The sequence below is a fragment of the Lepidochelys olivacea genome, assembly GCF_965140295.1.
Source record: "Lepidochelys olivacea isolate rLepOli2 genome assembly, chromosome: 3".
Taxonomy (NCBI): Eukaryota; Metazoa; Chordata; order Testudines; family Cheloniidae; genus Lepidochelys; species Lepidochelys olivacea.
The window spans coordinates 40,690,942-40,715,660 of record NC_140413.1 but is presented as its reverse complement, the minus strand read 5'-3'; the positions used below and the strand labels follow the sequence as shown (position 1 = coordinate 40,715,660).

At 42.3% G+C, this 24,719-nt stretch overlaps 1 protein-coding gene across 1 annotated transcript in view; it reads right to left on the bottom strand.

Moving 5' to 3' along the window:
* DLGAP2 (DLG associated protein 2) overlaps positions 1-24,719 on the bottom strand; it is a 709,806-nt gene that overhangs the window by 28,904 nt on the left and 656,183 nt on the right. The window contains exon 10 of the mRNA XM_084623310.1: positions 11,165-11,514. Coding sequence (XP_084479436.1) covers positions 11,165-11,514 — 350 coding nt within the window. The remainder of the gene's footprint in view (positions 1-11,164; positions 11,515-24,719) is intronic.

Sequence of the window (24,719 nt, the reverse complement as noted above, 5' to 3'; positions counted from 1 at the left end):
TGAGGATGGTGAATAGTACCAGACCCAGGACAGATCCCCGCATGACCCCACTAGATACATCCTCTCAGATTAAGAGCAAACCATTGATAACTGGTCTGTGAGTACAGTCTTTCAACCAGTTTTGCACCTACCTTACAGTACTTTCACCTATGTCGTATTTCCCTAGTTTGCTTATGAGAATGTCATGCCGGAGAGTGTCAAGAGCCTTACCAAAAACAAGATATATCACATCTACTGCTTCCCCCCATTCACTAGGCCAGTAACCCTGTCAAAGAAGGAAACTAGCTGGTTTGGCATGATTTGTTCTTGACAAGTCCATGCTGACTATTCCTTATAATCCTATTATCCTCCAGGTGCTTACTAACTCGTTGCTTAATAATTTGTTCCATTATCTTTCCAGGTATCAAAGTTAAAATGACTGTTCCATAATTCATCAGGTTCTTTTTGTTCCCCTTCTTTAAAGACAGGTACTGTCTCCAGTACTGTCCTCTTCCCCAGTCCCAGATGACCCGTACCTGCTGATAGTGGGAGCGCAGAGTAAGAGCAGCAGCTTCAACAGTCCATGTGAGCATGCTCAGTACAAGCAAAGCAGCAAATCTGGGAGGGCATATGACCCTGTGTGGTACCCCCCCCATGTCACCTCTGCCCAGTCCTCTGGGACTTCACCCACCCTCCAGGAGTTCCCAAATATAAATGCCAACAGTTTCGAGATTGCTTCATCTACTTCCTTAAGTACCCTAGGATGAATTTCATCAGGCCCTGCCGACTTGAATACATCCAACTTATCTACATAATCTTTAGCCCATTCCCTTCCTATTTTGGCTTGCATTCCTTCCCCCTTGTTGTTAATATTAATTATGTTGAGTATCCGGTCACCATTAACATTTTTAGTGCAGACTAAAGCAAAATAGGTTTTGGATTTGTAACAATTACTATAGAGAGGGTCCTGCAAAAAATAAATACAAATTACCCGTTTTGAAGGGTCCCTGTACATGACAAATGAAGGGAAAAGAGTCCATTTTTCTATACTACCTATCACAACTTTCTCCAATAATGTAATCATGATTTGGTCTTGGCATACATTGGGTTTGTTTTTATATCAAAGTGCTTTCTTGTGCTCCCATGACTTTCTGGGACTTTCATGACTCTCACTACAGCAATGACAAAACTGCAGATTTAACTGCAATCAATGTAATAGAACAGTGTCTAAATTTTAACCCAAGTTTAACATTTTACAGTTTGCCCATCTTTGGGAATAGAGGGCTGTCATAAATATAAAGGGAAGGGTAAACCCCTTTGAAATCCCTCCTGGCCAGGGGAAAGCTCCTCTCACCTGTAAAGGGTTAAGAAGCTAAAGGTAACCTCGCTGGCACCTGACCAAAATGACCAATGAGGAGACAAGATACTTTCAAAAGCTGGGAGGAGGGAGAGAAACAAAGGGTCTGTGTCTGTCTGTATGCTGCGCTTGCCAGGGACAGAACAGGAATGGAGTCTTAGAACTTTTAGTAAGTAATCTAGCTAGGTATGTGTTAGATTATGATTTCTTTAAATGGCTGAGAAAAGAATTGTGCTGAATAGAACAACTATTTCTGTCTGTGTATCTTTTTTGTAACTTAAGGTTTTGCCTAGAGGGGTTCTCTATGTTTTTGAATCTAATTACCCTGTAAGATATCTACCATCCTGATTTTACAGGGGGGATTTCTTTATTTCTATTTACTTCTATTTTTTTATTAAAAGTCTTCTTGTAAAACACTGAATGCTTTTTCATTGTTCTCAGATCCAAGGGTTTGGGTCTGTGGTCACCTATGCAAATTGGTGAGGCTTTTTATCCAACATTTCCCAGGAAAGGGGGAGTGCAAGTGGTGGGAGGATTGTTCATTGTTCTTAAGATCCAAGGGTCTGGGTCTGTAGTCACCTAGGCAAATTGGTGAGGCTTTTTACCAAACCTTGTCCAGGAAGTGGGGTGCAAGGTTTTGGGAAGTATTTTGGGGGGAAGGACGCGTCCAAACAGCTCTTCCCCAGTAACCAGTATTAGTTTGGTGGTGGTAGCGGCCATTCCAAGAATAACGGGGGTAATATTTTGTACCTTGGGGAAGTTTTGACCTAAGCTGGTAAAGATAAGCTTAGGAGGTTTTTCATGCAGGTCCCCACATCTGTACCCTAGAGTTCAGAGTGGGGGAGGAACCTTGACATGGTGGCACAGTGGTGGGATTAACCTGAAATCATTTTGAGATCCAGTTGAGATTTTTTGAACTAGAAATACAGATTTTAAAAAGGAATTTTTAGGAAGTCCAGAAGGCAGCTTTGAAACTGAAAGCAGCTTGGTTTCTCTCTGCTTTGTGGCCAAGCAGAGACAAAAGGGGATTATCTTGTGAATTGCAGGTTTTCTTTGCCTGGAGGCAGGGTACTTAACTCCTGCAGGGAAATTCACAGTCTTCCAACCCAGAGGTTTTTTTTTTTTTCTTTTCTTCCTAAAAGTAAATAGGGGGTGTGTGCTCTACCCATTTGCCTGGAGACAAAAGTGGCAGGGTTTTTTTTAGGATTTTGATTTTTTTTTTTGTTTTACAAGGAGCACAGGTTTGAAAAGAAATTTTTTTTCTTCTTTGGGCTGGGTAAGCAGGTTTCCAAGTAGTTGGAGGTTTTTTGCTTTAATTTGGGCCCAGAGCAGAGACAAGGGAATTGTCGTTTTCTGTAGGCTGACAATCACTATCAGAGAATAGGTATTCTATTCCAGCACAGCAAAATTTTACAGCCAAGTTTTGTTTGTTTATTTCTAAACCTCGGGTGTAAAGTTAGTTAAAAACAGAGAGGTTAGAATGGCCAAATCCTCAGCTCGACTACAGCTGGAATTAGCCAAATTTCAGGCTGAGGAAAAACAAAGGGAACATGAAAGACAGATAGAACTCATGCGGCTGAAGAAGGAGGAGAAGGAAGAAGAGAGGAAGCATGTGGAGGAGGAGAAGGAAAAAGAGAGGAAGCATGTGGAGGAGATGGAGAGGATAAAGGCCCAGCAGAATATACCAACAAACCCAAGCAATCCTTCTCCAGGTACCACTTCCCATCCCAGAAAGTTCCCCACCTACAAGGCAGGTGATGATACTGAGGCCTTCTTAGAAAACTTCGAAAGGGCCTGCCTTGGGTACAACATCTCTACTGACCAATACATGGTAGAGCTGAGGCTGCAGCTCAGTGGACCCTTAGCTGAGGTGGCAGCTGAAATGCCTAAAGAACACATGAACAAGTATGAACTGTTTAAATCCAAGGCGAGAGTCAGAATGGGGATAACACCCGAGCAGTCTCGTCGGAGGTTCAGAGCCCTAAGGTGGAAACCAGACATGTCATTTACCCGACATGCCTACCACATTGTAAAACATTGGGATGCCTGGATATCAGGAGCAAGTGTTGAATCTCCAGTAAATTTGCCCTTCCTAATGCAAATGGAACAATTCTTAGAGGGTGTTCCTGAGGAAATAGAAAGATACATCCTAGATGGGAAACCCAAAACTGTAATTGAGGCAGGAGAGATTGGAGCCAGATGGGTGGAGGTGGCAGAGAAGAAGAAAACTGGTCGCAGTTGGAGCGGAGACCAGAAGGGACCACCCCAGACCACACCCTATTACCGGGGGCCGCCCAAAGCCCCACCTACCTCCCAAAGAACCCTCCAGACCCCTTATCGTCCCACCACCCCGTTCTCCAGCAACCCTCCTCGCCCCAGTGACCCGTCAGCTGGACGATGTTTTAAGTGTAACGAGCTGGGGCATGTAAAGGCCAACTGCCCCAAGAACCCCAACAGATTACAGTTCATTGCACCGGAATCACACCAGAGGTCCACAGGCCCAGATACCTCCCAGATACCCTTGGAGCGGAGGGAAACTGTGAGTGTGGGTGGGAAGAAGGTCACCGCGTGGAGGGACACCGGAGCACAAGTGTCAGCTATCCATGCTTCCTTAGTGGACCCCAATTTAATCAACCCAGAGATCCAAGTGACGATTCAACCCTTCAAGTCCAACTCTTTCAATTTGCCTACAGCCAAGTTGCCTGTCCAGTACAAGGGCTGGTCAGGAATGTGGACTTTTGCAGTCTATGATGATTATCCCATCCCCATGCTGTTGGGGGAAGACTTGGCCAATCATGTGAAGCAGGCCAAGAGGGTGGGAATGGTCACCCGCAACCAGGCTAAACAAGCCGTGAGGCCTAGCTCTGTTCCGGAAACTTCTATCAGGACCCAGTCAGAGGTGATGGACCTGGACCCCAGGCCAATGTCTGCAACAGCAGTAGTGGATCCAGTCCCAGAGACCCAGACGGAACCAGTCCCAGAACCGGAACCAGCCGAACAACCAACACCAGACCCCGTGTCAGCACTGAATCCAGTACTTGCAACCTCAACACCAGAGGGCCCCACCGAACCTGAACTGGCAGCAGCCGATAACCCTACACAAGAGGCTCAGCCGGAGCCTGAATCCCAACATAGTGCACCAGCGGAGAGCGGTTCACAGTCAACAGAAACAGCTCCATCCCCTATATCGCTTCCAGAGGGACCAAGCCTAGGTCCACAACCCCATGAGGAACTGATGTCTCCAGCATCAAGGGAACAGTTCCAGACCGAACAGGAAGCAGATGAAAGCCTCCAGAGAGCTTGGACGGCGGCACGGAGCAACCCACCGCCTCTCAGCTCTTCTAATCGATCCAGGTTTGTTGTAGAAAGAGGACTTTTATACAAGGAAACTCTTTCTGGGGGACACCAGGAAGACTGGCATCCTCAGAGACAGTTGGTAGTTCCAACTAAATACCGGGCCAAGCTCTTGAGCTTAGCCCATGATCACCCTAGTGGCCATGCTGGGGTGAACAGGACCAAAGACCGTTTGGGGGGGTCATTCCACTGGGAGGGAATGGGCAAGGATGTTTCTACCTATGTCCAGTCTTGTGAGGTGTGCCAAAGAGTGGGAAAACCCCAAGACCAGGTCAAAGCTCCTCTCCAGCCACTCCCCATCATTGAAGTTCCATTTCAGCGAGTAGCTGTGGATATTCTGGGTCCTTTTCCGAAAAAGACACCCAGAGGAAAGCAGTACATACTGACTTTCATGGATTTTGCCACCCGATGGCCGGAAGCAGTAGCTCTAAGCAACACCAGGGCTAAAAGTGTGTGCCAGGCACTAGCAGACATTTTTGCCAGGGTAGGTTGGCCCTCCGACATCCTCACAGATGCAGGGACTAATTTCCTGGCAGGAACTATGAAAAACCTTTGGGAAGCTCATGGGGTAAATCACTTGGTTGCCACTCCTTACCATCATCAACCAAATGGCATGGTGGAGAAGTTTAATGGAACTTTGGGGGCCATGATACGTAAATTCGTAAATGAACACTCCAATGATTGGGACCTAGTATTGCAGCAGTTGCTCTTTGCCTACAGAGCTGTACCACATCCCAGTTTAGGGTTTTCCCCATTTGAACTTGTATATGGCCGTGAGGTTAAGGGGCCATTGCAGTTGGTGAAGCAGCAATGGGAGGGATTTACACCTTCTCCAGGAACTAACATTCTGGACTTTGTAACCAACCTACAAAACACCCTCCGAACCTCTTTAGCCCTTGCTAGAGAAAACTTACAGGATGCTCAAAAAGAGCAAAAAGCCTGGTATGATAAACATGCCAGAGAGCGTTCCTTCAAAGTAGGAGACCAGGTCATGGTCTTAAAGGCGCTCCAGGCCCATAAAATGGAAGCATCGTGGGAAGGGCCATTCGTGGTCCAGGAGCGCCTGGGAGCTGTTAATTATCTCATAGCATTCCCCACCTCCAACCGAAAGCCTAAGGTGTACCATATTAATTCTCTAAAGCCCTTTTATTCCAGAGAATTAAAGGTTTGTCAGTTTACAGCCCAGGGAGGAGACGACGCTGAGTGGCCTGAAGGTGTCTATTACGAAGGGAAATGTGCTGGTGGTGTGGAAGAGGTGAACCTCTCCATGACCCTTGGGCGTATGCAGCGACAGCAGATCCAGGAGCTGTGCACTAGCTACGCGCCAACGTTCTCCGCCACCCCAGGACTGACTGAACGGGCATACCACTCCATTGACACAGGTAATGCTCACCCAATTAGGGTCCACCCTTACCGGGTGTCTCCTCAAGCTAAAACTGCTATAGAACGGGAGATTCAGGATATGTTACAGATGGGTGTAATCCGCCCCTCTGAAAGTGCATGGGCATCTCCAGTGGTTCTAGTTCCCAAACCAGATGGGGAAATACGTTTTTGCGTGGACTACCGTAAGCTAAATGCTGTAACTCGCCCAGACAACTATCCATTGCCACGCACTGATGAACTATTAGAGAAACTGGGACGGGCCCAGTTCATCTCTACCTTGGACTTAACCAAGGGGTACTGGCAGGTACCGCTAGATGAATCTGCCAAGGAAAGGTCAGCCTTCATCACACATCTCGGGCTGTATGAATTTAATGTACTCCCTTTCGGGCTGCGAAATGCACCCGCCACTTTCCAAAGACTTGTAGATGGTCTCCTAGCGGGATTAGGAGAATATGCAGTCGCCTACCTTGACGATGTGGCCATATTTTCGGATTCCTGGGCAGACCACCTGGAACATCTACAAAAAGTCCTTGAGCGCATAAGGGAGGCAGGACTAACTGTTAAGGCTAAGAAGTGTCAAATAGGCCTAAACAGAGTGACTTACCTTGGACACCAGGTGGGTCAAGGAACTATCAGCCCCCTACAGGCCAAAGTGGATGCTATCCAAAAGTGGCCTGTCCCAAAGTCAAAGAAACAGGTTCAATCCTTCTTAGGCTTGGCCGGTTATTACAGACGATTTGTACCGCACTACAGCCAAATCGCTGCCCCACTGACAGACCTAACCAAAAAGAAACAGCCAAATGCTGTTCAGTGGACCGGAAAGTGTCAGAAGGCCTTTAACAAGCTTAAAGCGACACTCATGTCTGACCCTGTACTAAGGGTCCCAGACTTTGACAAACCGTTCCTAGTAACCACAGATGCATCCGAGCGTGGTGTGGGAGCAGTTTTAATGCAGAAAGGACCTGATCAAGAATTCCACCCTGTAGTGTTTCTCAGCAAAAAACTGTCTGAGAGGGAAAGCAACTGGTCAGTCACTGAAAAAGAATGTTATGCCATTGTCTACGCTCTGGAAAAGCTACGCCCATATGTTTGGGGACGGCGTTTCCACCTGCAAACCGACCATGCTGCACTAAAGTGGCTTCACACCGTCAAAGAAACTAACAAAAAACTTCTTCGGTGGAGTTTAGCTCTCCAAGATTTTGATTTCGACATCCAACACATCTCAGGAGCTTCTAACAAAGTGGCTGATGCACTCTCCCGTGAAAGTTTCCCAGAATCAACTGGTTAAAATCGTCCTTGAGATGTGGAAAATATTGTTAGTCTTTATGTACTTGGTAGTATATTTAGAGATGCATGTGTCTTATTAACTCTGTTTTCCTAGAGCTCCAGGAAGAAATCCCAGCCAGTGTTTCACCCTAGCTGAGATTTGGGGGGCGTGTCATAAATATAAAGGGAAGGGTAAACCCCTTTGAAATCCCTCCTGGCCAGGGGAAAGCTCCTCTCACCTGTAAAGGGTTAAGAAGCTAAAGGTAACCTCGCTGGCACCTGACCAAAATGACCAATGAGGAGACAAGATACTTTCAAAAGCTGGGAGGAGGGAGAGAAACAAAGGGTCTGTGTCTGTCTGTATGCTGCGCTTGCCAGGGACAGAACAGGAATGGAGTCTTAGAACTTTTAGTAAGTAATCTAGCTAGGTATGTGTTAGATTATGATTTCTTTAAATGGCTGAGAAAAGAATTGTGCTGAATAGAATAACTATTTCTGTCTGTGTATCTTTTTTGTAACTTAAGGTTTTGCCTAGAGGGGTTCTCTATGTTTTTGAATCTAATTACCCTGTAAGATATCTACCATCCTGATTTTACAGGGGGGATTTCTTTATTTCTATTTACTTCTATTTTTTTATTAAAAGTCTTCTTGTAAAACACTGAATGCTTTTTCATTGTTCTCAGATCCAAGGGTTTGGGTCTGTGGTCACCTATGCAAATTGGTGAGGCTTTTTATCCAACATTTCCCAGGAAAGGGGGAGTGCAAGTGGTGGGAGGATTGTTCATTGTTCTTAAGATCCAAGGGTCTGGGTCTGTAGTCACCTAGGCAAATTGGTGAGGCTTTTTACCAAACCTTGTCCAGGAAGTGGGGTGCAAGGTTTTGGGAAGTATTTTGGGGGGAAGGACGCGTCCAAACAGCTCTTCCCCAGTAACCAGTATTAGTTTGGTGGTGGTAGCGGCCATTCCAAGGATAACGGGGGTAATATTTTGTACCTTGGGGAAGTTTTGACCTAAGCTGGTAAAGATAAGCTTAGGAGGTTTTTCATGCAGGTCCCCACATCTGTACCCTAGAGTTCAGAGTGGGGGAGGAACCTTGACAAGGGCTATTGAAGTCAATGACAAAACTCCCTGGCTTGAATGGTGCAGGATTAAGGACAGAAAATGTTTCTTTTTCATATAAAGGGCCAGGCTCGGTAGCTGTTCCACATACAGGAACTCCACAGTTCCACATGCAGCAGCATTGCTAGATTGGTGTTAATGTTAGTAATCTATCATCTTCACAGCCTGTATGGTAGCAAGACTTTCATAGTAGCAGACTGCCTTATGTTTCAGACGGTCTCATATTGTCTAGAACCGTAATAGCAGTCATTTTCACACCAATTTGTTAAATCAGTGCAACATTAATAATGCACTAATTATCCATCCTGGAAGATGCAAAATTTATTAATGCAAATATATTCAGATGCAACATAACAGCACTGCATTGCATTCTAATGAGAAAGCTAATAATGCAGTCTATCAAGGTAATATGTAAAAAAAACCATCCTTATCTTAGGTGCTTTGATGCAGAAGGCTAACGTAACTGAAGTAGTTTAGTCTTATTTCTGAGGCAGGAACTAAATTTTTTCTGTATTTTGAAATAAAATTATTCTACTCTGCTTTATTATTCATAGCAAACAAAGCAACGGGAATATGACAAAATGTATTTTCTGCTAAGAAATGTTGCCAATGAATATTTTTCACACAGATGTAACATTTGGAACCTACTGGAGAAATCACCAGTACAAATATATTGTGTCCTGGGATAATTTTGTAACTTTAATCTTATATACAAAATCCTCCAAAAGATGCCCAGGAGGTATCTGCACTTCTGAAAATATTGTGCTTCAGCCTTTTTAGACTCTGACCTTTCACAAACAGCTTTTATCATTTACAGGGATCAAACCTGAAAACCAGAATTAGGAGCCAAGCACCAAATGCTGTGTGGCTGCAGGTATTCCACTGTGCCTGTGTAAATCACTGCATGGATGTATTAAGGGATTATGAGCACACATTACCAAAAATACTGCACACAAAGAATCAACAGAACCCTACTAAAAATGTTGGTCATCAGCTGTAGGAAGAGACTGATGTAATCAAAGCTTCCGAATTAATTGTTCAAAGACAGGAGTTGAAGGGAGGCACCACTATTGTTATATACCTTTAGTTCCAGCGGCTGTCAAGAACAGACGAGAACCACCACACGTACCTTTCCTGTTTGAACTGTGAATTCTGGGTTAAAAGTCTAAAAGTACCAAAATTACCTCTTTTCAGCTTTCCATCATTATCCACTTAGCCCCCTTTTTGAACAACCTCATAGGATGCGCTACTGTAATGGATAGTGGCAAGACTTAATTCCTTCCTAAAGCATTTGAAAAGTGATACCTGAGTATTTTGCTGCTAATGTCAAATTGGATTCTAGTCTTTAATATAACCAGCTGTGGCAAAGAACCTTTACACTGAGAAGTGAGCAGGCAATGTTACCCTAATCCTGTGCCTTTTCATACGTCCAACACCTGAGCTGTGTAACACCAAAATGTTATCATACTGTGATGTCAGTTACGAAAGTTCTTCATCTTGGTTGGTTAATCAGTATTTTTTCAGGGAACATATTTAAGCCTAATGGCAATGGAAGAACTGCTGTATAAAAAGAACAGTAGATCCACTTAATGGGCTTGCCTCTTAATGGGGACTACAGGCCATCCACTGGGATGTCTCGATTTACTAGATTCCATTGCACTGTCCTCTGGAATGATGCTGCAATATCAGTACAGTCACTGTCACATGTACCCTTATTCCAGGAGTGGTGTAAAAACCCATGGCAATTACTTTGTGTGTAATGAAAGGCAGAGGAATTTAAACAGATGAGTAGTCCCACTGCAGTTAATGGGAACATTTGCATGCCTAAAGTTAAGTTTATGCCTTAAGTGTTTGCAGGCACAGAGCCTGCTCCTCCCTCCTCAAAAGTTCCTGAACTGTTTGCATGGTTACCTGCAGTATATTTATTAATAATCAACATTTGCTAGGGATATAACTAAATGACAACCAGCACCTAGTGTCTGCCAGTCAGCAGAAGAAATATGATTTAAAATTTGCATTCTAGATCATCATATGTCATTCACCTGAAACTACAGTGTGACAGTATGTTCTATAGACTGGCAGACATTTTGTAACCAAAAACATATTTTTTGTGTCACACAAATTTACTCAAAGGACTTTCTTATTAATTCTACATAATGTCTGTTCAGTTTACAATTCCCTGTTCATCTATACTGACACATTTTTTATCTTTTTATCCCCAACAAAGCTCCTGGTTCTGGTTTGCTTTGGGTGAGTTGAAGAAGTTATTATTAAGTAATAATTAAAAAAAACCCAAACCAAACAACCAAACAATAAACACGAAGCAGCATCAGTACCTATCCCCCATGGTCAAAAAGGAAAGATAATGAAAAAATGCAGTCCAGGATTTTAAAGCTGACATATTTCTATAAAAAAGACTATGAATTCACAGAGTGAAGGAGATGAACATTCTGTTCACCTGTAGATCCTCAATATCATTTCATATCAAGTGTGAATGACAGGTAACCTCCCTAGAGATTTATTCATTCATTTCACTTCCAGGTTATTGCACAGCCACTTTGCCATGATGCGAATTACAATTAATGCTAAGCAGCCAGGGGTTGTTTGTTAAATTATTAGAGTCAGTGAAGCTCAATGACTCATTCTATGCTATTTACAGAACCAAGGCAAGCAATTCATCACAGAACAGATGTTAATGATAGGCTACCTGAATCCCTATAGAGGACCGTCGACTCTTAAGAAACTCCTCAGCTTTTGTCACTAAAATGGCCTTGTCACTGGTTCGTACTGAAGTGATTTGACTCTCAGAAGCATGGCGCTGTGCAGCGGCAGTTTCCATGGCAAGATTCATGGCCTTGTTACTGTCCAAACTGTCTGTAGAGTTGTACATCCCTCGACCATCTTGTGGCCATGGGGAAATCCTCTGAGTCCGGCTATCATGATATGCATCCTGGGTGGATTCTGTGCTGCTCTGTGCTGTAATTGAGATGAGTGGCTTGGAAGTGGTACGTGGGGGTACCGGTGGTGGCGTTTTTTTGTAACTTGTATAAGTTACAGCTACAGAAGGAATAAAGAAAAAAAGAAATCAAGATTAATTTGTTAATGGCAATATTGTGCTTTATTGGAGAAAAATGTAAAACAGAGACTATGCTACTTAAAAACCAAAGACAATTGCAAAATAGTGTTCATCTGCAAAGCTCGCTATCAGCACAAACTCTTTCTCATCCTAAGATGGGTATCCATAGCAACAGGTTTATTTTATTTCATCAGGGAAGCAAGGATTGAAAACGCTCCTCATACTAAAATAAGAACCCTTGATTACAGTGAAGATGAAAGGAGTTAGCACGGATTTGTGTGTGTGTGTGTCTGAGTACTGAGAGTGATGTTCAGATTTGCACCCGTTAGTGCCCATGGGTTGGTTCTGCATGGGATAAAGCTGATAACAGGAATGAGGGATGATTTTTTCACCTTATGTAATCATTTGAACTCTGGACTCTTCACTGATTCAGTGGGGATTTAAGAAAATGACAGCAATATATTGAAACAAGAAATTCTTCGACAGACTCTTCCACTGAGCAGCAGCTCATTACACTTTTGATCTTTTTAATACTAATTTTAGGTTTACTGTTGGATATAGATTTACTATCTGACAATAATATGACTACTTAAATGGGAATAAGGATTAAAATATATATGATTAAAACAAGCTACAAATATTAGTCAAGCAGGAAATTCTGTACATACAAATGTTTCTAAAATGCAAAGGCTAAGAATGACCTTTAAAACCAAAACAGACTAAAATACTTTAATCTACAGTGACATTTTATCCCTATTCTTGTAGTAAATTTTAAATGCAGTGAGAGTATATTGAAGGGTACTATTTTGAAATAGACAGAACCAGCAAAAGTACAGATCTAAAAAGTAGGATGAAATTGATGCTGAAAGAACGGGCTACACATCAGAGGGACAGAGAACTAATATCAACAGGATGAATCAGGTTTGCTTCTGGTTTGACTCTAATCCCATCACACAGTAGAGAGTTTGACAAAGCATCAGGTGCATCCAGGAGAGACTAAAAAAGGGAGAATCCCGACCAGGAGAAATCTCTTGCTTTTTGGTATTTCAGGGAACAGAAAAATAACAGTTTGCAGAGTGGTAGAAAACACTTTATTTATTTTGTGATCACTATCATACCATAAACAATCTGAATTTTTAAATCCAACCCACCTGACTCGAAAGGGGCTGCACTAGCGACAGGTCCATTCACCAGTTCGTACTGTTTTGGTAGAGGAGTGATTTGTTACTGAAATAGTTAGACCAGTACAACTCCTAGGGTGGATGCAACTATATGGATACAATAGTGCCTTATAGCAGTATAACTTACTCCCCTTCCCATACAGGAATAGCTATGGCACTTTTACACTGATATACTTGTGCCCACATGAGCGGAGTTGTACTACTTTAACTATACCAATGTAGTTAGCGGCACAACTTGTGAGTGCAGATACAGCCTAATAAATCTACTATTAACAGCAAGGCTTTGCGTTTTGCAGGATTTCGTAAAGGTGACCCAGGTAAGCCAGGGCCTCAGGCAAAGAGTGCCTCCCGCTGTAGAGAGGTCACATGATAAGCGAAGAAATAGGACGATCCAGTTTTTTCCAGCTAGTATGAGGTCTATGTTACAGTTAGAGAGAGGAGGGGCTGGCTAAGAAGCTGCTAGCCATTGTAACTTCTGCTGAGCAAGAATGAGAGGGTTACCACATAGGGAAAGTAGAGCCAGGAGAAAACCGCCATTCTTCCATTTTCTTTTTATCATTGGTAATCACAGATGAAATAAGAAAAAGAGTGAGTACTGGGGAAGAAAACCCTTCAGTAGGAGCCCAGTTTGAACCTACCACTTATTTAAACTGCTCCAATTCTGGTGGAAATTTGAGGAGGCTCTTGCCTTTGAGTTAAAGAAGTTTAAAGGAACAGGGTCAATAGATAGTGCCATCAGATTCAAGAGATGTCAAAGACCTCACAGACCAGACCATCAAATGTTTGAAATACAGAAGGTGTTGTGGTATTAGTGGTGGGCTGAGTGGACATTGGTGACCAAATTCTAGACACAGGACAAACAGTTCTTGTTTGTCACTGCACTGACTATTGCTACTTTACTTAAAGGGCACTTGTGGTGACATGTAGACATAGCAATCTTAAACTGATTATAGCGAGTGGGAATGGGCAAATGACAGGTTAATGTGTAAAGTGTTTGAATAAAGAGGAAATATGTTTAAAATGTTGAATTATAAAACTGGAAAGTTCATCATTATACATCCTTACATACTATTCAGAAATCAGATTATGATTTTTCTGCCTAATTCTGGTTTTGCCTTGTCTTGCTTCCTTGACATGGAAGGGAAACTGCAAAACTGGGAAGGGGTCCTGAGTGTAAATCTGAACATGGGGCTCAAAAACATAGCTGTTCCAAGTGTGGTGCTACCATCTAGGTCTGGTGGTCATTCTTTAGTGGATTGTATGCCCAGGTAACTAGATTCTAGACAGTAAACATTAAGGTTACCGGACCGAAATGGCTGTTCAGGAATACTGAAACAACACTGAACGATCTAGAAAAACATAAAACATTTATCTTTAATCAATAATTACAAATATCTTGATTTATAATTTTAATCAACTATGAATATTTTCACTTCTCCTTAAAACAATGGAATGCCTGTCTCATCAATTTCCCTTAAGCCATCCTTGTCTGTAAACACTAGGGCAACTATTCATAAAAATCAGAATAGACTATAATAAGAACAGACTTTAATAAAAGAGTTTATTTGAGAAAATGAGACTGAAGAGACAGTCCAGATTCTGAGAGTTGATGCATTTTTTTAAAGCATGGTTGTGCTGTTCCATCACCAAACTTATCTCCTATCAGATTTGTAACTACTGGTTGAGAAGACAAAACCAACTAAAAACAAAACAAAAACACTTTTCAAATGCCAAGTAAGAGGGCAGCTTTTCAGAATATAGTTGTACTCTCAGAGATGGAGATGACCACAGTATTTGAAAATTATGATAGTATCTGCAAAGCTTAAACTATAGCTCAAATTAATGATGGTGCTAGAAAAGGTAGATGCAGGTGGTCACAGTGCTGGAAAGCATTAGAAATAGGGCTACTGGGATGAAATGAAGTGGGTGAAATCCAGATAAGGAGATTAAACTAAGACAGGTTATCTGTGTTATAACTAATTTATTTTATTTCACCAGCTGTCTTCATCCCAGAGAACAGCAGTGAGCAATGAAGCATATGGTGAATGTGACAGTGAAACCTCATGGGCAAGCATAATCCTAATATACAGGCAATAGGTCCCATTTCTACCTAACCAATGTAAATATTGAACTTGTTCAATATATTTCCACTGTTAGCTTAATTTCTATCTAGCTTGTCTAAAGGTCCTCTCTTAGAAGAATTAGTGTGGTTGTTTGAATATTACTTTTTGGGGGTAAGATTTAAGAGTTACTTCTGTGAACTTAATATTGCTTTTGGCCTTCTGCTGAGTGAGCTGTCTTACAAATACATTTTATGACTTATTTCTGCAAAACACTGGAAAGCATTTGCGTCATAATTTACCCCCCCTGCACCCCTAGATGTGCAATGAGAGGGAGAAACCAGGAAAGAGGTAATGATGAAAAAAGATCTAAGCACATAAGCAATCTTAATATATATTTACAGTGAGACATAGCAGCAAAAAAGTCCAATGAATTTCCAGGTTGCAGACACAGAGACAGGGTTTCCAACTTTCTAATCGCACAAAAACGAACACCCTTGCCCCGCCCCTTCTCTGAAGCCCTGCCTCATCTCCAAGGCCCCACCTCCCACCGTCGCGCTCTCTCCACCACCCTCACTCACTTTCACTGGGCTGGGGCAGGGGGTTGGGGTGTGGGACAGGGGTGAGGACTCCGGCTGGGGGTGCAGGCTCTCTGCTAGGGATGAGGGGTTTGGGGTTCAGGAGGGGCTGTGGGCTCCGGCTGGGGGTGTAGACTCTGGGGTGGAGCAGGGATGAGGGGTTTAGGGTGAAGGAGGGGACTCCAGTCTGGGGCAAGGGGTTGGGGTGCAGGAGAGGGTTCGGGGTGCACGGTCCTGGCGGCGCTTACCGCAGCTCCTGAGAAGCGGCAGCCAGGTCCCTGCAGCCCCTAGATGGATGGGCAGTTCCTGGCCAATGGGAGCTGCAGAACTTCCCTGGTCGCCCATGCATCTAGGGGCTGCAGGGACCTGGCGGCCACTTCTGGGAGCCATGCAGAGCTAGGGCAGGCAGTGAGCCTGCCTTAGACCCCGGCCCCCACTGCATTGACTTTTAATGGCCCGGTCTGCAGTGCCAACTGGTGCCGCCAGGGTCCCTTTTCAACTAGAACGGTTGAAAACTGGATGCCTGGCAACCCTACACAGAGATCAGATCATTAGGCAGGGAAGTTAAAATCCATAGCTACACAGCTGGTGAGAGCACACCTGGATCTGTGTTCTATAAGGGCTGCTTTACTGCCAGAGAGAAATAGAAACTTGGAGGCACTAACAAAAATTGTTAAAATACTGGAGGGGCTGATTTATTGGGAAAGATTAAAGGGCCAATCCCAGTGGTTTAATCACTCAAGTAGTTCCAGTGAAGCCAATGGGATTATTTGTATGAACAAGATGAGCAGGATTTTGCTCTAAATGAACACAAAATGTATTGCTTAGCTAAGTGATAACTAAATAGAAGGTGATGGGGGCAAAAGAACCCTGCAGTAGGCAGATGTGGGAGCTGTCCCCTACATTAGGCCTCATCTTGATCTCTAATATTTATAGATTTGCTAAAACCTGAAGCATCAGGGTTAGTATCCCTTCCAAAACTTTTGTCAGCATTAACTATTATGCCTCTGGATATTCTTATCTATAAAAGTGTCCAATTCCTTCTGAATCTTGCAAAGTTCCTTGCCTCAGTGATCCCCTGCGGCAATGAGTTCCAGAGTCCCCTGCGGCAATGAGTTCCAGAGTCCCCTGTGGCAATGAGTTCTAATTGCATGTTGTGTAAAAAAATATTTCCTTTTCTCAATTTTGAATTTGCCACCTTTTAATTTTATTAAATTTCCCCCTTGTTCTTATGTTCTGACTTGGGGAGAACAGAAGCTCTCAGTCTACCTGCTCTTTACCATTCACTATTTTGTACACTATTATCAAGCCTCCTTTTATTTGTTTCCTTTCTAACATAAACAATTCCAGTCTTTGCAATCTCTGCTTAACTCAGTTTTTCCCTATAATGTTCTATTAGCTCCGAAATCCTGCCCTTCAGTGGAACAATTCACACACAAGTGTGAGGAGGCCTGGAGCAAGTCAGTGCGGCCACTGAATACATAGTGCGAGTTGAGCAGAGGCATGCCCAAGCTTCCTTAGAAATGCCCCGATTCCGTGTTTACGTAAAAGCTTATTTTCAATGTAAAACAGCATTCTTGGATAACACAGAAAATGCCCAATATATTGTGAAACATGCAAAATTTGATGTGAGTTTTTTATTTCCCTATTTTGCATGAATGATTTTGGTGTTTAATCGCTGGCCATTTTCAATACGCTGTGCAACAATCTTGCTGTTGAACACAGAGGCACATACAAAGCAAAAATGACAGATTGGTTCCACACTGACAATTGATCTGTGACATCTGCAGCAGCTCTGAAGCACAAACAGAAAAATGAGTTGGCACCAGTAGTCAAGACATATTATGGGATAGTTTTAACCTGAACACGTAAAGAAGTACGAATGAAAGAGGTTGAGACTGTCTTTCCTTTTACATTTGTAGGTTACCTCAGCAAAGATAGTTTTAAATTTATAAACAGGAAAAACCTTTTTCTGGAAATCAGAATTTACAACTTGTCTTCATCAGTTAGTTACTGATCATCCCAAAGCAAGGAAATGAAGTGTACAGGTCAAGATACACAAAAACCTCCCTCCTTATGCTAAATTATACAGATGTCTTATAGGCCCTTTTGAATAACAGTATGGGCTATTTAGATACTTGCCCATTGTTATTACAAACATATACAAGCAATTCCCTTGTGTTTTCCTATTAGAAAATAAATTTTTAGGCAAATTTATGTCAGGACAATAAAATGCTTCTATGTTTATTCACAGTGGACTCGATGTCTAGCTGGCAGCCGGTATCAAGCAGAGTGCCCCAGGGGTTGGTCCTGGGGCCGGTTTTGTTCAAGATCTTTATTAATTATTTGGATGATGGGATTAATTGCACCCTCAGCAAATTCGCAGATGACACTAAGCTGGGGGGCGAGGTAGATACGCTGGAGGGTAGGGATAGGGTCCAGCGTGACCTAGACAAATTGGAGGATTGGGCGAAAAGAAATCTGATGACGTTCAACAAGGACAAGTGCAGAGTCCTGCACTTAGGAAGGAAGAATCCCATACACTGCTACGGGCTGGAGACCGACTGGTTAAGAAGCAGTTCTGCAGAAAAGGACCTGGGGATTACAGTGGACGAAAAGCTGGATATGAGTCAACAGTGTGCCCTTGTTGCCAAGAAGGCCAAAGGCATATTGGGCTGTATTAGTAGAAGCATTGCCTGCAGATCGAGGGAAGTGATTATTCCCATCTATTCGGCACTGGTGAGGCCACGCCTGGAGTATTGTGTCCAGTTTTGGTTCCCCAACTACAGAAGGGATGTGGACAAATTGGAGAGAGTCCAGCGGAGGGCAACAAAAATGATTAGGGAGCTGGGGCACATGACTTACTAGGAGAGGCTGAGGGAACTGGGGTTATTTAGTCTGCAGAAGAGAAGAGTGAGGGGGGATTTGACAGCAGCCTTCAACTACCTGAAGGGGGATTCCAAAGAGGATGGAGCTAGGCTGTTCTCAGTGGTCGCAGATGACAGAACAAGAAGCAATGGTCTCAAGTTGCAGTGTGGGAGGTGCTATCTTCCCTCAAGTTACACGTGGTTTGCACACCCACACAGTGCCAAATTGGCACACTATATAGTCACTTATTACATCACGTATAATATATATATAACTCTCTATCACCACTGAGTTTGGCCCAAATATGCCCATTAATGACGCATCCTCTGAACCATGTTCAACTTTCATTAATATTTGCATTATGATATCTCTTATGAAGCATAATCAGAAATCAGTATGGTAGGCACTGTACAGATACGTTGTACAGAAGACAATCTCTGCCCCAGAAAGCTTACAGTTTAGGTTTCAGACGGGAAAAAACTGGTATAAATCCGAAGTATTTTTACTGATTTATCTCTTCAATGAAAGGCATTTTTAGATGTAACTGGTATAACTGAAAGCAGATTTTCTCCCTTAGACCTCGTTGTATTTTGCTGAATTTTCTGAGTATTGTAGAAACAGTTCTAGGAATAATTCAGTTACTCAGTCTAACCAATTTTTTTCAATGCAAATATAATTTCTACTAGAAATGAAATGCTCTTCAGACTGAGATTATTACAAATAACTAGGCCTAGGATTATCTAAGTGAATCAGAAGATTTCAAGACGAAAGGCAAGAGGTGAGACCTAGTATTTTGGATCGGACATCGAATTTCATGAGGTCACAGTTCAGCCACCTTCAAGAGATGCAGCTTTCTAATTCACCCACAGTTGTCAGTGCATGTGCACAATGTGATCACCCTTTTCTTATGAATCAACATAACCATTAATTTAATGACATTAAACACTAACTCAAGGGGAAGATGCCATTATCCAGGGGAAAGCACAACAGATTTCCTGAGTAACAAGCTTTATTCATCCTGGGTCTGGTTACTTGCTTCAGGAAGATACAATGTGCCCCAGATTTCAGAGGAGCAAGACAACTGAGCTGCTGTTGGAAAGAATGCACTATGTTTTCTCCTGTTCTCTTGACTAGTGCAGAAGGAAGGCGAGGCTAGTACTCCCTTGGAACTTCCTTTGCTCTGCCAGAGTGCAAAACCTGCAACTGTGCAAGAGGAAAGTTTCCTTGTGCCAGCCAGTTTAAGGGCGTGACAAAATTTGGACCCAAACATAGAGAGTACTAAATTCATTGTGTGATCTTCTGATCATTATGAGAATTCTTATAATCAAATTCATTTACATCATTGAAAATGGTCACCTATAAAGTGTCCTTAAAGCACCGCCTTGCTTTGTTAGAAATGCTTTCGCATGCAGCAGAAATATGGAACTTTTTTTTTTTAAGTACTCATGGCTGCAAAAAAAAATCACTTTTAAAAACAAAGAATAATGAACATTAAAAGACTACTGACTGCAGAAAGCAAATGGAGCTTTTGAATTATGATATCTTGAGCACTTAAATGATTTTATTTGCTGATCAAAGGATGACCCCTTTGAGGGATTTCCTATAAATCCATGCCCCATTTGAAGGATAAAAGCCCTTCCTTTAAAAAAGAGGTGTCTGAGACATGGTTTTTATATTTAATAAGCAGGTCATCAATCGACTTCACAATCTAGTCTCTAATGGCCATGTAAAACAACTTTCAGAGATTAGGAGAATGTCACATAGGTTCATTTCATATGTACATAGACAAAAGGAAAGTAGAAGTGTGAGATCTAGCCAGTGGTTTCTTACCTGCATCAATACATTTCTGCGCTCAATAATAATGAGATGCTTTAGAAATGATTAGATATAATGACAGGTTTCAGAGTAGCAGCCGTGTTAGTCTGTATTCGCAAAAAGAAAAGGAGGACTAGTGGCACCTTAGAGACTAACCAATTTAATAAATAAATTGGTTAGTCTCTAAGGTGCCACTAGTCCTCCTTTTCTTTTTGCGATTAGATATAATGCATATGTGGCTTTGGGTAAACAAAGATGGATCAACTGAAGGAATGGGCAAAAGTTAACATAAATTAGTCACTTGGGGCTAGCCAGAGAGTCTAGTAGCACCTGTAATGCACAGGATCCACATTTACAGTCTTGAGCTTGGTCCCTCTCTTACATGCAGAAACAGTATGTACTCAGTATGGACCACAAGGAAAAAATGCCTCCTCTTGCTGTGACCCTCCCCACTACCTGACATGAGTGCTGACGGGCTCCCGAGGGAAAGGACATCACCATGATGTAGGGCATTTAAAAAGGAGAGCCACAAGAAACTGGGAGGATTCTGAAACATCTCAAACAAAAATGAGTCTTCTGGGTATAGATCTTAGGGAAATATTCCAATTCATAGGAATTTTTCATGATCTGAATAGAGGAAAATACATTTTTGCACTTCTCCACAGACAACTGTTACAATGCCCATTCCTTGCCATCCAATTTAATTACTCCATGCAATTATTATTATTTAAAATCAAAACTGATCAGAGAGCAAAAAGCACATGAAAGTCAATTAATCTGGGCCAAAGAAAGTTAAATTGCAGGGAAACTTGTAATTTATAGAACACTATTTAAGACACAAAATAGAAGGAGACACAACACTTGCACCTGGTGAAATCAATAGTATGTGCGCAAAGTGAATGTAAAATGCTACCATATCAGAATGGCAGTGTTTCACAGACACTTTGCATTTACACTGGACAAGTGTAAATGACTACACAAGGTGCAGAGTGGTGGCAAATCAGGCTTCAAGAATATATCCTTGTTATCCACTGGCCCTTCCACCCTGCTGGTCTGCTCTTTGGTTTCTCAGTCATTTCCTGCCTGGGTGCCCACTTCGGCCTTTTGTTCTACTGGAAAAGGATCTTTTCATCCTTATCCTGGGACCAGAGTGCCCCAGACTCCAGAGCCCTTCTCTTTTGGAATATTTCTGGGTGTTTTACTTCTAGGACAGAATTGGATATTGCAAACTTACAACCAAATTCTTTAAAAAACAAGTTATTTTGGAAATTAAGGAAAAAGTATATTTTAAACAAAAATTAATGATTTTCTTATCATAGCTACATTTTTACTTTTCCCCAAAAGCTAATCAGATTGGTGATCTTAATCACCATTCCAGGACAAAGAGGCTTACATGCTCACATGTTTCCAGAGATCAAATCTGAGGCTTGGGCTATGCCACCAACTTATGTCGGGATAACTATGTCGCTCAGGGGTATGCAAAATCCACCCCCTTCAGTGACATAGTTATGCCGACCTAACCCCTGGTGTAGAAAGCAATATGTTGATGAGAGAGTCTCTCCCATTGACATAGTCATCGTCTCTCATGGAGATGGAGTCCCCACACCAATGGGAGAAGCTCTCCTATTGGCTTAGGTAGCCTCTTCACTAAGCACTACAGTAGAGCAGCGCTGTAAGTGTAATCAAGCCCCTAGTTTGGCCCACTAGCATGCCCTCCTGCCTATTGCCAGGGAGTTTCTCTTGTCTCTCTCTCTCTGTCTCTTTAAAAAGAATCATTCTTGCTGCTTTCCAGAGATGGGCAGATGGGAAACCGTTAATATAGTCACAGTGACCTTTGTGTGCTGGTACTTCCTCGGGGAGTACTCTGCTTTCCCTGCACTTCAGTTCTACCAGAACTTTTATCTGTTTTTATCACAGACTAGAGTGAAATCTAGCTAAATATTTAAAGTTAAATAGCTTCTTACATAGTTTGGTTGTTGGGCCATTGTGTTGTAATAGTTCCTATTCATTTTCCCGGCTGGGTCACTCAAAGATAGATTGGTTGTCAGAGATCAGATTTAACTGATCACAAAATACAATGTTTAGAAATCAAGGATAGGAGTACACATCTGTCACACATCTAATATATAATTAAGAATTGGCCACATATTACCACATTCTGGCACAATCCTTAAGATTAAAAAGCTGCAATTAACCATGTGCTCAGGTTTTTTGATGGAGCAGTTTAGTTACAAAGAATTCTATCATGCCTTTGAGGCACCGGCCTTACGTGGGGGGCAGTACATACATGCTTCATCTCAGGGTATATCTATACGGCCATCAGAGGTGCAGATGCACCGTGTACAGATGTACCCAAGCTAGCTTTCATCTAGATAACACAAGTACCAATAGCAGTGAAGCTGCGGCAGGACAGACTTCAGTGTGGGCTAGCTGCCCAAGGAAGTACCCAACACGCTGGGCAGGTTTGTACAGCTCATGCTGAAGCCCGGGCTGCTGCAGTTTCAATGTTACTGGTACTTGTGCTAGCTAGAGTTAAGATAGTTTGGTTGTGCTGCAATCATACCCCCTCACCCCCCTGACTGCAGTATAGACATACCCTCAGTGGCAGCTCATCTGGAGCACTCTGGCATGCAGCAGAGCAAAGCAACTGCACTGTGTGTTACTCTCTGCAGTCAACCAACTTTGCTGGTCCAGGGCAAGGGTTGCTGGTTGTGATTGGTTTCTGCAGGAAGAGAGGAGATCGCTCCACGATCTCTTTCCCCATGCACAGCCACACAGCAAATCGTAATAATCTGGTCCAAAGTCTTGTCTGAAGACCTGCTGTATAGAAATGTTAATGGATGGGACCAAATCCTATATATTTCTGTAGTTTTGAATTTGCTTGTAAAGTATTAAACATTGGGCCAGATCCTCAGCTGGCATAAATCAGTGTAGCTCCAATGAAGTCACCAACATGGAAGTCAATGGAGCTAGGCCAATTTGCACCAGGAGAGGATCTGGCACATTATCATTATCACTGTGTGCAGTACAGATGGGCTAGGTTAGTGTCTATTGTGTTTGTATTTAAAAAAATATAGGACTATTTTCTGAAACACCAGGTCACTGCTGCTGGACAAGTCTTATACCAATGATACTTTTAATGCAGCATGTGATGTATCATCTGTTCTTGACATCTCAGCACTGAATCGAATCCATGAAGCCATTTGAGACAATACAAAAGATTTATTGTTCATGCGATACGCAAGATGAATTACAAGCCATTGGGTGTGGTGCAGAAATGACTAGTTACAATTCTGTGGCTTACTTGATGATCACAACAGACCCTTCTAGCTGTAAAATCGATGAATCTATGTGACATCGTACAGGAAACCAACAAAACAAATAAACTGGGAAATGTGACCACTAAATTTTGAAAATGTTGAAGTCTAAAGAGTAGCATTTTAACACACAGCAATCTCCTAATTAGAACTTGAAGGAGAACAATATAAAAGGAATTACAATATTCAAGTCATTCAGTGTGTAAATCATTGCCTCCATATTGGAAGAATCTAGCTCTGAAGGCAGCTCATTCTACATAGACGGTAAAATCTATTTTGACAGTGTAATTAATGTTAATCTCAGAACAGAAATGTAAGTCAAGCAAGACATCAAGGTCACACACTGTAAGCGTGTACTAAAGTTAAAAGAGAGATGTGGGCAACACCAACGTTGTGGAATCGTTGATGGACTAGTTACGAAGGGTTCTATTTTAGATCAGTTAATTAGCAAGAAATTATAGTCTAACCAGAATTTAGCATCCTGTAGACAGCAAAGTAGTGTTGACAGCTGTTTCACCGTTCTAGACAATTTCTTTGTTCTTCTAAAATATTTAAATTGCACTACAAAACATGATCCTAGATTTTCAGCAGCAGGAAGGAGGTGGGAAAAATGTGAATTTAATAATGCGGCATTTAAAAATATATTACAAGCATTGAAAGTATGTTCTTCACTTATCAAAGGGCAGCAGAGAGGAAAAGGAACTACTGGGTAATCCTGCTCCTATTAAAGTCAATGGGAGTTTTGCCATTGGCTTTAAGTGAAGTAGGATCAGTCCCCATATTAGTATAATTCAGTGTTTCTCAACCCCCTCCCTGGCCCAAGGAGGGTCATGAAGTATGATCAGGGGAGTCACAGGCTATTGAATATATTATTACAATCTACAGCCAAGAAAATCTTGTCCCCCAGCCCGCCTTCCCACACACCTTTTTCCTTCAACGTCAAGTATTTCTGCCAATCTCTAAACACACACATACACACACAGACACCCAGGGTTATCATTATGATTGTTGATACGTTTTTACTCTTACTTTTATAGGTGGTTGTGAAAATGTTTGACTTTCATTAAGGAGTCACCAACCTGAAAAAGCTGAGAAATACTGGTATAATCAATTAACCTTAAAAGAAGTATCATGCAATGAAATGGTACAAGATGGTGCAAGATGACAGTTCTCCTAGATTAATGATAATTATAAATTACTAAACCAACTTGAATAATAAAAATAATACAACAATTCATTTTATATGGTGCCTTTCATTTTAAAGGGCTCTACAAACAGCTAACCCACACAATACCCAAGTGAGATGGATAATCATATCCTGTGTGTACAGATGGGGAAACCCACTTACCCAAGGATACAGGAGTCAC